The 14157-nt window shown below is 29.4% G+C and overlaps 1 protein-coding gene across 1 annotated transcript; it reads right to left on the bottom strand.

Moving 5' to 3' along the window:
* LOC109363523 (putative RING-H2 finger protein ATL19) lies at window positions 6530–7162 on the bottom strand. The gene has a single exon (XM_019609787.1). The coding sequence runs from the start codon at window positions 7160–7162 to the stop codon at window positions 6530–6532; it is 633 nt and encodes a 210-aa protein (XP_019465332.1).

Below are 14157 nucleotides of genomic sequence, written 5' to 3'. Positions count from 1 at the left end.
GCGGAGCTTGAACAATTCTGCTTGATGATTTTCATAGGACGATGGGCCAAAACGGGTCTCAAGGGACCTTGTGAAACTTTCCCAGTCACTTATTAAAGCATTATGAAATGCTCATTTAAACCAGCTCAATGCATCGACTTTCATGTAGAAAGAAATAAAATGAATCTTTGGTCTGGGGGCACTTGGTAAAGGTGAAAAGATTGTTCTACTTGGAAAAGTCAGTCCAGAGGTTCAGAACCATCAAAAGAAGCCAGTTGCAGTTTCGGTGGTCTCGGTTGGTTAGGGTTACTTGTTAGGGAAATTGGGTTTGGGTGTGGGTAAAAGTGGTGAGGGTTAAAGAAGGGTGGGACATGGGTATTATAAGGGGGAAATAATGATGGTAGTTGGGATGGAATAGGAAATGGGGGCATGGTGATGTGCTGTGTAGTAGGTTATAATGGGTTAGGGTTGGAAATATGTGAGGAAGATGGTAGATGAGGTGGATATGGTGGTTGGGGGTGGGTCGGTGGGATAGTGATACCTGTTAATTTGTCTGTGATGGGTCGTAGTGCATCCGCAATAACTTCATGTCTAACATCTTGTTGCTCCTTGTGTTCTTGCAATTTTTCTGCAAAAATTTGAAGTAACGTCTCATCAATGTCTTTGTTGGAAGTTTTGGGAGGCATAGTACAGAATGAAAGCACCAATAATAGGAATTAAGAAACACCTAGAAGGATCCTTGCTAAAACAGTCACAAGAACTAAGGAAATAATAAGAGAAAAATTATACTGGAAAATACTTCATTAATTCTGGCAGCTGCTGCTGCAAATATTAATAACAACTATGAAATTAGGGCACCATTGTTCATGGGCTATTCACTCGGAAGCCCAATATTCCTAAGAAATTACCAACATAAAATAATAACAGAAGAAATTAGAAAGCTAATTATAATCTACCAGCTAAGTGGGTTTCTTCTTCACCCTGTTGGCCTGGAGTTGTGACTGGTCGTGGGGCCCAGTGTGGAAATCCCATTAATAGCTAACCATTACCCGTTTTGCATATTGGAAAATTACCTATACCCGAATGAGTATGCGCTTGCAGGTTTTCTACTGGTTTTTATGGGTTTCTGCATTATTGTGGAATAGACCAAAAAATATCAATCTTACCTTGTAGAATAGAACCAGAGCTGTTCTAAAAGAGGTGGAGAAAAAATGTATGCCTTATTCATCACTTTGAAATCAAGAGTCTGACTCCAAGAACAAAGCGAAGATATTTGGCATAAGATAATAACAATTGTAGAGAAAACTGAACAAAATATAGTCATATTAAGGTGAGAAGGTGGTTAATATATTGGACATTGGTAGTGGTTATATATGATTATATAGTTTTTTATAGAAATTAAAAATTGCTGAAAATTGTAAAATTGTACTATGGTGGTAGTTACACAATGTTTTCTCTTTATATAGTATTAGCGTGTTGACAGACACTTCATGTCTGGTGACCCACATTCTTATTTCCTAGTATTAAATATTTAAGAGAATCATATTATATTTTTTGTGATAAAAGAAATATGAAAATGAGTTGTAATTCTTTTAAAAACTATATTGATAATATAATATTTTTAGGTATGTAACTTTCTCTAACTCCTATTAATATTTTTTATTATGTATAAAAATATTGTAATAATAGTTAATTAGAAGGGTAAAATAAGCAATAAGAAATTGCACCATATTATGTAGTTATAAGATATTTTGGCTTTATATATAGTATAGATATATTATATATATTATGGATATAGATAGAAGTATAAATGTATATATACACTTCAAGTTTTTATTCCCTAACAAATTATGTGTTTTTTTGTTATATATATCCCACAATTTCTTTCTTTTAGTCCATTACATTTTAAAATGAGAAGGGATTCATTTACTCCATGAATAAGTAGAAAAAATTTACTTAACATCATAGTCATTCGTTTTTGGCAAATAAGATGGTTTGAATTAGTGAGTAGATCTAAATCATTAGATTTCTCAAGAATAGATTGCTAAGATGTAGATTAAGTTTTTCCACTAACTCTTGAAGTAAGTAGATCTCCTATCTTTTAAAATATTTAATTTTAGTTTTTGTAGTCTGTTAAAAGATATATCAACCCTCTTTTAAAATATTTAATTTTAGTTTTTGTAGTCTCTTAAAAGATATATCAACCATATCACTAACCATATGTCCTGCAGTACCTATGAGCATGAATACTCCATGCCTGCCAGTATATGATATTGCAGGATGTATGGTTAGTGATTGGGTTGATATATCCTTTTAACAGATTACAAAAACTAAAATTAAATATTTTAAAAGAGAGGAGATCTACTTACTTCAAGAATCAGTGGAAAAACTTAATCTATATCTTAGCCATCTATTCTTGAGAAATCTAATGATTTAGATCTACTCACTAATTCAAATAAGTTTTTTCTACTTAGTCATGGAGTAAATGAATCCCTTCCCATTTTAAAATGTAATGGACTAAAAGAAAGAAATTGTGGGATATATATAACAAAAACCAAATAATTTTCGAGTGAATAAAAACTTGAAGTGTATATTTATATCTATATGTCTATCTATACTATATATAAAGCTAAAACATCTTATAATTACCTAATATTGTATAATTTCTTATTGCCTATTTTACCTTCTAATTAACTATTATTACAATATTTTTATACATAATAAAAATATTAATAGAAGTTAGAGAAAGTTACATACCTAAAAATATCATATTATCAATGTAGTTTTTAAAAAGAACTACAATTCATTTTCATATTTCTTTTATCACAAAAATATAATACGATTATCTTAAATGTTTAATACTAGGAAATAAGAATGTGAGTCGGTAGACACGAACTGCCTGTCGACACGCTAGTACTATATAAAAAGAAATATTGTGTAACTACCACCATAGTAAAATTTTACAATTTTGCCCTTAGCAATTTTTAATTTATATAAAAAACTATATAATCATATACAATCACTACCAATATATTAGTCATATTCTCGCTTTAATTTGATCATTAAAATAAAGACAAAAAATATAATATAAAGTGTCCCCAATAAAAATTACAATACAAAGTACATTCAATTTAAAAAATATTCTAATTCACTAAAATAAAATATATAAAACTTAAATATTTGATATCAAAAAGAAAAAATGTAGGTCAACATACATTTCATACATGTTTCCATGCTAGGATATATAACTATAATATACACTAGTGCAATTTACCCATAATATACATGAGAATGATGAACTTAGTATATATATGAATTAATCATAATAATTTAATTATAAATTTAATAAAATATATATTTTGTTACAAAAACTAAAATAAATTTGTTGCCTAAAAATGTATGCTAACTTTATCATGCAAATTATTGACTTACCTCTTCATATTACATTTTTAAAGATATATATGTAAAAAACATTGATAGTATCATTGTGATTAATAAAATTTGATAGTAATATTTTACCAACGTAGAAAAATATCATATAAGCTTTTATACACATATTTAAGTTTTTAGAGTATTTCGATGTTTTTAGAAAGAAATAATTTTATAATATGCATATAGAAACTTGGAAAGAGTCTCAATTCTAATAAAAAAGAATAATGATTAATGTATGATTGCTTAAAATTATTTAATACATATTAGATAATTCAGAATTATTATATCCATTTGAAATTTCATTTATTCATAGAAATGATTTGTAAAATTGAATGTGAATGAAAAATAACTATAGATGAACAAAATTTCAATTACTTCAGATTCATGTGCACAAATTGGATAAGTAAGGTTGAGACGAAAACCAGAAAATATCAACACTTCTTGTGAAAATACCAATTTTTAAGGCAAAATTTCTTTTTTTTTCATCCTTACACAATATGCTCAAGACAATTGTTAACATTCCCCAAAAAAGCTTCCTTGATTGTTAAACTATTTTGAATATTACTAACGACTTTGACATTTATGACTTTATCATAAAAAAACATAGTTTTGAAAATTGGTCCTACCAATAGGTTCAACTAGAAACCACTAAATCAATTTGGTAATTGATCTGATTAAAATAAGAAAAATTTATACTTCAAAACTTGTTTAGAGTGAGTGAACGAGAACAAAACCACTATAACAAATGAAAAATAATAATCTATTAGCACATCAATTTAGGACCTTTATCAAATGAAAAGGGAACAAAAAATAGTTACTAAGTATCATAAGAAAAGGAAAACATGTTAATTTTAAAAAATGGAAATGTCACAACTTTTTGAAAAGTGTTAAATGTTGGTGGACAATAAAATTCTTTCTAAAGTGATAAACTTGTTATTCAAGGTGTCTTGGTTAAGTTAATAACTCCCATTAATAATTCCCCACGAATAAGGATACTCTCCATTAATGGAGAGGCAAGTGCATATTTTTCACTTGTTTTTAATGGCACAAAATGTGATTTCATTATAATCAAAATAATATATGTATAATTTAAAGTTGTATTTCTCCTTATTTTTTGAATCACTTATCTCTCAATTAATGAAGAGGATCCTAACTCCTTTTTGATGATTAAGTTAATAATTTTGGTAAATGAAGTTCCAAAAATCTATCTGTTACACCATTTATAGGATCATTTTTAAATGTGTGAAAATCATGAATTCAGTTAATCACTTATATGATCATTTCTAAAGTGACAAATTTGATAATATTTCCACATTTCTTAATATGTATAAGTTTATCCAAATAATCTTATAAAATGATGAGAGAAATGTAAACAAACATATTTTGAAATATTGAATGTATGAAAATCGGCAACATAAAAATAATAATAATTGTTTTAATTTGAATACACTAATTCCGTCTAAAAAATATTTCAAATTTTAAATAACTTCCTTAGTTTTTATCACCTATTTCAAAAATATTTCTGAATTTGAATTGTAGAATGATTAAACTCAATATATATTATATTTGTAATTTTTTATTTTGTGTATTCAACTTAGGGATAACAAAAATATCCACCCCGTTGACACCCATTAAAATACTCATAATGACTACTCGTAAAAATAGTTTATGAACCCACTTGCAGTACACGCATACTATAAAATTATTTTTAATTAAATAATTTATATATATTACACTTTTTACTGTTTTATAATTATATCCATCTATTTTAATATTACTTTAATGATTTTTACTAATTGAAATATATGATAAATTTAACATGTATATAAATTTTATTATTCATGTAATAAATATTTTATATATATTGTTTATTATAGAATATATAAATATATATTTAAACTTAAAAACTCGTGCAAATACTCGCATATAGGACAAATATGGATATGGGAAAACACTACTTATGTTAATGTTAGTTATATCCCATTGTCATCCCAGGCACATAAATGACGCTATATTCCTTTTTGTACTCGTTGCAATAATGGTGTGGATGATATTTTACATGCTTTTCATGATTGTGAGTATTTTGTTCTTCTCTGCCATCTACTGAGTTTTAACAATCGGAGCTTTTGGGATACTCATGCATTACTGCTCTGGTTTGTGGAAAACTCTTCACAACCTCTAGCTAAATTATTTATGGGTGGTATTTGGTGGGTTTGGAGATGGAGGAACAATTCAATATTTGGGAGTACTTCTGGATTCTTTTTTAAGGATGACTTGCTTCCTAATTTTCATTGTGTAAACAGTTGGAGTGTTGAAGCTTAATGTGGATGGAAGTTGTTATGATGGAGCTACTTTTGATTAGTGGGAGAGGAGTGATTCGTCTATAGATTACTGGGTTCTTCGTGAATTTGGGTGTTGGTTCTTCCATTCTTGCATAGCTCCTAACTATGGAATATGGTCTTAGAATGACTTGGAATATGAGACATTATAACTTAATCTTGGAGAATAATTGTATTGAGGCGGTTAATATCATCTCAAAAGGATTGCAAAGTCGTGTCAACGATATTGCTCATGTGGTATGAACAACATTCATCTTTTGTTAATGCAACAATGAAATGCACAGATTCAACATGTGTTAAGAGAAGGCAATAGGTTGGCTGAGTTTATGTTTAGGATTCCTAATCAAGACAATTCGCGAGTTTGGGATACTGCTCCTCCAAAAGCGCCTTTGATCTCTAAGTTGGATCTTTCTTCTTTGCTTTAGTTTGTTTTGTTGGATGTATCAACAAAAAAAAAAGTAAGCCACACCACATGAATTAGCGTAATGACTGGACCCACATCATATGTTGACAACAAATGGTCCTTCTTATTACATTTACTACGTTATTTTATTTGACGTCACTTTAAGCGCGTAATGCTCAGGATTTGGCAACAAATTACTGATTAAACTTAACTCACGATGAAGGAACTAAAATTTGTGAAAATAAGAACAATAAGGAGTTAAGTTGTTTCCATACCTTCAAACTGTGCAACTATGAGTATAAACATGTTCTTCAGTAAATAATTCTGAAGTCTGAAGTCCTCAGATTTTACCAAAAATCACAGCAAAGTTAAAGCATTAAACTAAATTATCCAATAATTCTATGCTTCTAGTTTTTGTGACCATGTTTGCTGGGATACAATGGCGACAAATTGGGCAAGTGGGTTTGTTCTCTAACCACTGATGGATACAAATCAAATGAAAAAGATGTTCACAAATTGGAAAAACTAAGCACTCTTCTCCTTCCTTGAAATCCTCCAAGCAAATTGCACAGTCACTGCAACTTGGTGTTGAAGTCATTATTTCTTGGCTTCCAAAACATGCAACAGATCCTATAAGTTTCTTATTTGACCCTTCTCTCATGTTTTTGCCACCACCTTTTTCCTCAACAACCCAGAAAAGTTTATCAAAAAACCTCACCACCCTTTGGTTATTTTGTGCGGTTTGACCATAAAAGATGTTCCTTTCTCTCATTTCAGTACCCAATATTTCATGCCTATCATTGGTAAACCTGAGAAGGTACATGCTGGTGATGAAAAGGGTGATGAGAATAGCCACAGAAACAATGACAGAGAAAACATAGATGCACATGAAGATTAGCATTGAAATTATGAGAGCAGCAATGAAGGAAAATATAGGAGGAGAAGGTGGTGGTGGTGTTGTTGATGGTGGTAAAAGGATTCTGTGGACCCTGTTGATGTTGTTGTTCATGGTGTGATTGTTTGAGAAGTGATCGATGTAAAGGTTTTTTATTGAAGCCAGTTATTAAAGTTAAAAGTCATGACTCATGATATTTGTTTTGTTTGTATAGCATTAAATAAAGTCTTAAGTTGGTCCACTAGATTAAAATTCAAATAAAAACGTATCAGATTTGAGATTAGCATCTTTAACTTCACGAAATATTAATTTATAGTAACAAAAGAATAAATGTGGGGTGATATTTTATATCCGTAAGGAACTTAAATTGATAGAAATGGATAGAGGGGACTGTTATGAGTCGACGCCAGTATTGGCCATGGCCCATTGCACCCAAAATGTAGAGTCCCTTGTGATATGAAACAGTATGTTCTTTAGACTAAGTTCACGGCAGAATGTATTTATGATGGTTTGAATGAGTTACACACAACATAAACATTTATATATATAGTTAATATATTATGTATAATTTATTTATATTTTTTTAAAAGTAAGTAATAATTAAATATAAAACTCATCGTATACTTTTCACTCTCTTGAATCATTATCATTTAGAGGATTTTACAATTTTCTAATTTGGATGACTTCACCCTTAAAAGAGCAAAAAATGATTGCAAAATAACCTTTTTACGGTATTGCATCATTTTGATGGCTAAAAATATAAAAAAAACTATCGCAATATGATGTATGAAATCTTTTTTTTTAAAAAGAAATTAATAGAGGTTTTACTAATATAAAAATCAATCATTAATAATTTTTACCGTAAATAAAATATCATGTGAATTAGATAATAAAATAAGGGTAATGTTTTATCTAAATCAAAACATGGACGTTAACTGTCCATAAAAAAATATGGACATTAGCAAATGAATGGTTCTTTGATTATTTTTGTCTGGTTTTTCTAATTTGTGCAATATTGGAGAAGATAAGCATTATCTCTCCTATCTTCTGTTTAACTTAACCTAATTTTATCACTATTTCTTTATGAATTAAGTCAGGGATTGCAATAGGTGCTATAAGAGCATTATTTAGTAATACAAAAGAAGTAAGGCTTTATAATTTATGTACTTGTAAAGTTTTTTATACTGTCAGTGGTGATAAATATATGAATAGTTGATGATTTGCTGATAATATAAAAACGCTTACATCGTTAATATAACACTTCTCTACATATGAAAACAGATACACTTATTAACATTTCCCAAAAAAATTATATCAATATACTCTTAGTAATACAAAAAAGTACTTGATAAAATAATAGCTAATTGTTTAATCTAATACTTAAACCCGTAAACTAATCATTTTCCGTAGGGGCGGATCTTTATAGGAGCAGGTGGGGGCAACTACCCCTGAATTTTTTAATTTCTATTAACATATTTACATTGCTTAATTTATTAAAATAAAAATGATATATTTTCTTACAAATCTCTTGCATCATATGAAATATTACAAGTAATGTGGATCACAAAATATATTAATGATTGATTTATAGGTGACATATGTCAATTTCTTGTGGTGTGCAAATATTTGTAGGAGAATTTAATAGAAAAATAGAACATTACTCTTATTAAAATATTTATTTTATCCACTAAGTGAGTGTTTAAATTAAAATCTATTTTATCATTTTTGGACAACACATAAGACAATAAAAAAATTCATTATTCTAATCACATTGTAGGATAGAGCCACACAATATTATATGCTTGTAACAACATTAAAAAGTCAACATTGTACCATTGAGAGTGTATTTTGTAGAAGCTTTTGTTACCAAAAAATTTGTTACATAATTCTCATCACCACTCATGAATTTTGGAGTGTTTGTAAGTTATTTTTACTAATACTTTGTTTATGTTTATTCTCATTTTCTTAGTTGATAATTTAATATTAAACTATCATTACTCCATATTGAAATATAGTTATAAACATTGTTGCTATATTCTAAAATTCATTTATAGCAAACATTGATTTAATCATTAATCAAGATGAATTTGTTGATGACAACATTATTGTGATTTATATAGAAAAGAAAATAATTGAACGTTTTATCTCTAATTCAATCACCGACGAGTTGAAGTCTTTAAAAGAACAAAAAAAGACACTTTAAATGTATGTATATTATTCTTTAATATCTTTAGTTGTTAAAATGTTATTTATAATTAATATATTATTTTGAAACTTTGAATAATTATATATGTTTATTTATATTTTATTTTTTTTCGATTAATTTTAATTATAAATTGTAAATATTATTGCTCCCTCTAAATTTTAGTTGAAGATCCGATAGTAGTTCTTAGGATTCAAATATTTGACCTTTTAGTAATTCTGAGAATTTAACAAGTCTTATACCACTAGACCTACATATTGTTGATACTGGTTCTTAAGAATTTAAAGCCGTGGCTATTTATACAAAAACAGTAACAATTTAAACTATGGCTAACATTTCACCACACCCTAACTTTTTTACTGATTTGGTCAAGTACTATCACTTGTTTGTTTGTTATGGTTAAACTTTGGCGAAATTAGACAAGAAATGCTATAAACATATGATTTTCCCTTCTGCACTCTTTGGATTCTTCCTTGCCCTTGATACACTTTTTTGAGTTGGACCTCATTAAGTATTTTCTTCATACCACTCAATCTCACGAGTTTTTGTCCTTCTGTACAACATTCCATAAACATTATTTCCCTTATATTCTTATGATTGAAATATCTATGCTGTAATGAACCATCAGTATGTTATTTGATATAATTTTTTTTGAAGAGGAAAAAATAATTGAAAATAAATGATAGATAATGAACCGACAATAAATACATACATCTTTTTCTCTATTTTTATTTGATTAAATATCAATGTTATGCTGCCATATGATATATAACAATACGATTAATAATTTTATAGCAGACCTCAATCTTTCTGATAGCAGAAATATATTTTTATTGGCATATATACACAAGTCTTCTTAAGTTTTCATAGCTACAACAATTAATCTATATACTAATACGACATATTGGGCAGGTTAATTTCTTCTGTAACCATTGATCTATACAATCTGAATGAAAACTATGCCTACACACAGGAAAAACTTGACAAAACTGACCAACTTGGAAATCTTGCAAGCAAATTGTACATTCATCACAATTTCCTTGTACATCATCATGGCCTCTATAATTTACAAGTTGAGGCAATTTCTTTGAAGCTCTAAGCTTTTGCCCACGTTTTTCATCAAAATCTTCTTCAAATGCTGCCATCATTATCCAAGCCTGCAAATTGCTTTGGACAAAAGTTTGAAATATGGCAACTTGGCTATGAGGTCTAGTTCCTTCTTCAGGGTCATCATGTTGATGTTGTGGCCTCATTTTAACAAACCAGCACAGTTAAATGTTGAGAATTTGATTGCAGAGAAGAGTGTGAGTTTCATGCACACAATGACACAAGTTGGAAGATCAGAAGAAATGATATACTCTTATAATATGTATGCTTCAAAAATCAAACCTGTTGCCAATGTGAAAACGAATTCTGTGAACTACTTATTATGTGTATAGTTGGTGAATATGTGTACCTTATTAATGGTTCCATATTAACTGTTATCTAGGATATCTTAGGATTTGATTGGCTAAAAATAGAAGCAAATTAACTATTATCTATGATATCTTCCTAGGATATGTATATATTATATTCTAAATAAGGATGATTTTTATTGACTGTGCATGTAAGAGTTGCGGCAGATTAGGTAAGACATGTGGTAAAACACCTGTATCATAATCCTAAACTTCAAAACATTAGGTAGATAATAATTCTATATCTTACATGACATAGCTGGCTTAACCTTTAAGGTATAACCAAATTAGGTTGGTCAATAAGGATATTTTTAAGTTTTAATACAAAGTGTTTATAATTAGGCATCAAAAAAGGATAATGCTCATAAGAGTGAAAAATAGAAAAGTAGAAAATGGATGACAGAGAAGTGAGTAGCGAAAATTTAGTCAATGATATTTCATGGTTGTATACTTGTATACATCATAGAATTAGCTAATTAACATTTTAATCTTAAATTTTGCTCTACTTCATTTTTGCCAACCCAAGATGGTCTAAGATGTGCATACTTAGGAAAAACAATCATATCTTAGTGCAAAGAATGCTATGCTCCTAGAAAAGCAAGCATGGTTAGTATAACATTTAGATCTAGTGCTATCAACAAGGAACTTCACCTTCTACAGATGGTAATCATCCTGTTAGAAAATCTTCCTTAATGTAACATTTCAATTTTGGATTCGTGTTACACAACATTTTCTATTAAATGTTTATTATAAAACATGTGAACCCAATATATGTTCAATAGAAATACAAGAAAACCAAGAGTGACTTGAAAGCATGAATTGTGGCATCAACAGAGGATAAAGTTTGTGGTGAGGTTAGTAGTAGTTCTAAGTGTCTATTTAAATTTTTTATTTAATAATTAAACAATAATTTTATTTGAAAAAATTATGAATAATTAAAATACTAGTAGCAATGTCCTAAATATTGTGGGTATGTAACTATTAGCAATGTTACTAATATTGTACTGGCCATTAAATCAGTTAGGGTGTTGGTGTAGTGATATAACGGTTCAGTTATTCACTAATTAAACCGCATATCAACAAAATAAGAGATACATATATAATATATAACATTAATGTTGAAAAATTAATAAAAAACCAATATTTTTTTCATTAAAAATTAATTTTAAATAAAAACGAACCGGTATGACCAGTACATTCAATTGAAAACTGACCGATATGACCGATATAATTATTGTATCGTACCATTATTGAGACTGATTCAATCAATAAAGTAGACACGAACCCTAATTTTACTATATAACTCTGTGTTATGTGAATTGCAAGTTAGGTTAGTCTGTCATTTCACATTATATTATTATTTAATATGTTACACCAGGATAGCCTTCGTTGAATTTCCTAGTCACTGCAAGTATTGTTGAAGATGAGGATTAGTAAAAGAATAAAAGTATTTTGTCAAAGCCACATTTTTATATTATAATCATGCACCTATTTTCACTCAAACTAAAGTTTACGGTGTTTTTTTCACATTTTTTAAGTTTAGGAAATAAATGTACATAATGCTAAGTCAATTGAGTGTTTTTGGATGTTCTCTTCAATTTAGTAGCTTTAATACGTATGAATTGTTTGATTAAGTTTGTTAATATATACTCTAATAATCATAATATACTATTATTTGAATTATGACACATCAATAAAATAGTTAATTTTCTCTGATTTTTTTAAAATTATAATATTACAATTTTACCCTAAGTTTTTTTAGACATTCACAAAATCATCATTTCTTATTAAAGAAGGATTGATAAATATTTCCATGTTGAATACTGTGAATACCCAATTTTGACCGGGGTAAAATATTTCAAAACAAAAAAAGGGAGAAATTTAAATTTCAAACATTGTGGCAACTGAGCTTTTTCTCTAGCCCAACCAGAAACCCTAATCCCCAACCCCTTATTTAAGCCTTACTTAGAAACTAACCTAAGTCTAATTAGAAATCTAAGAACAGAGGCACATTAAAAAAAAAAACTTGAAAAAGAGAAGGTAGAGTAACACTGTTTTCTCCTAATCTTCTCGGAACTCTAAAAATGTATTCATCTCTTCCATTTACTTTCTATTCTTGTTGTTGAAACGTGTTCATGCTGTTTTGAGCGTGTTCATTGGTTGTATTTGGTGTGTTGGCGACGGCGGTGGCGACAGCCACATCACTGCAACACTGAAGCGACACCTTGGTCGCATGGGCTGGTTCCAATCCCTTTTGAGCGATTGTCGAGCCCCCTTGGGCCTTCTTCTTCGCCAGTTCCGTGCACCCATTGCCATCCGCGGTTGCTCCTTTACACCCTTCTTTCTCACTGCCCAAAAAAAAGAGGTGGTTTAGCCACCATGGCTGGCGGCAGAGCCGCCGACGTTGCTGTCTTCATCACTGCCGCCGCCGGCAGTGGCCCAGTGACCCGCACAAAGGGTGGGAGGGTATAACACTGTGTTTTTTAGAGCACTTTAATTAAGTAATTAGTATTAATGGATTAATTATAGAAATTAATCAGTAATATTTTAGGCTAAACCTCAGTTAAGATTTAGTCTTGTATTATGATTTTCTTGCTTGTCCTATTTTTTTTTTAAGATTTTGGAGAATAAAAGTTTCTGAGACGATTTCGGGTCATTTTATCGAGTTTTCGCCCACTTTTTGATTTCCGCAACTCAGAATCGAATTCTGATTTCTCTGTTGTCTTTGAAATATTATTTCTAGTCAAAATAGATGTCAATTTTATCTGTAACTCATCTCTAGATATTTTTCACCTCGAAATTCAAGGTTCGACGTTTCGGTTAAATGTCCTAAATTGGGAGATTGTATATTTTCGGACGAAATTATCCGAAAATGTTTGGACACGAAGTTTATCAGGAAACTACATTATATCAATAAAGTTGGAAGTCATCATTTATGAGTCACTTACTTGTTACACAAGTAATGCAAAAGTTTCTAAAAGCTCATAAATCACTCAACAAATCCTCTCACTCCACCACCATTAGACACATCATCTATGCTAGTCTAAATCTACTTACTTTGCATTAAATTTTCTGATTTGATGAGGGTGAGGCTCTCCTATAAATACCTCACCCCATTCTCTCATTTTTACACTAAACTCATCTACAAACTAAGGTAATCTTTTATTTTTTCTTCTTCATCTTCTTCTCATACTTCATAGAAAGTTATGAGCTTTTATTATGTTGTTAATAAAGTAGTTTATATTTATTCTTTAAGTATTTTATGAAGGCATAACTAAAGGGAATGATAATAAAATCATATGAACCTTTATGTAGTTTTTGACTTCTATAAATCTTGAAATTTCTTCATTGTTCTTAGATGGAAAAACTATATCTTTGGACAAGGTTAGATGAGTTATTTGTTGGGAAATATTAGAAATTATTGTTAGTATTTGAATATGTTTAAAGGTGAT

The sequence above is a fragment of the Lupinus angustifolius genome, chromosome LG13, assembly GCF_001865875.1.
Source record: "Lupinus angustifolius cultivar Tanjil chromosome LG13, LupAngTanjil_v1.0, whole genome shotgun sequence".
NCBI lineage: Eukaryota > Viridiplantae > Streptophyta > Magnoliopsida > Fabales > Fabaceae > Lupinus > Lupinus angustifolius.
This window is presented reverse-complemented; position numbering and strand designations above follow the sequence as displayed.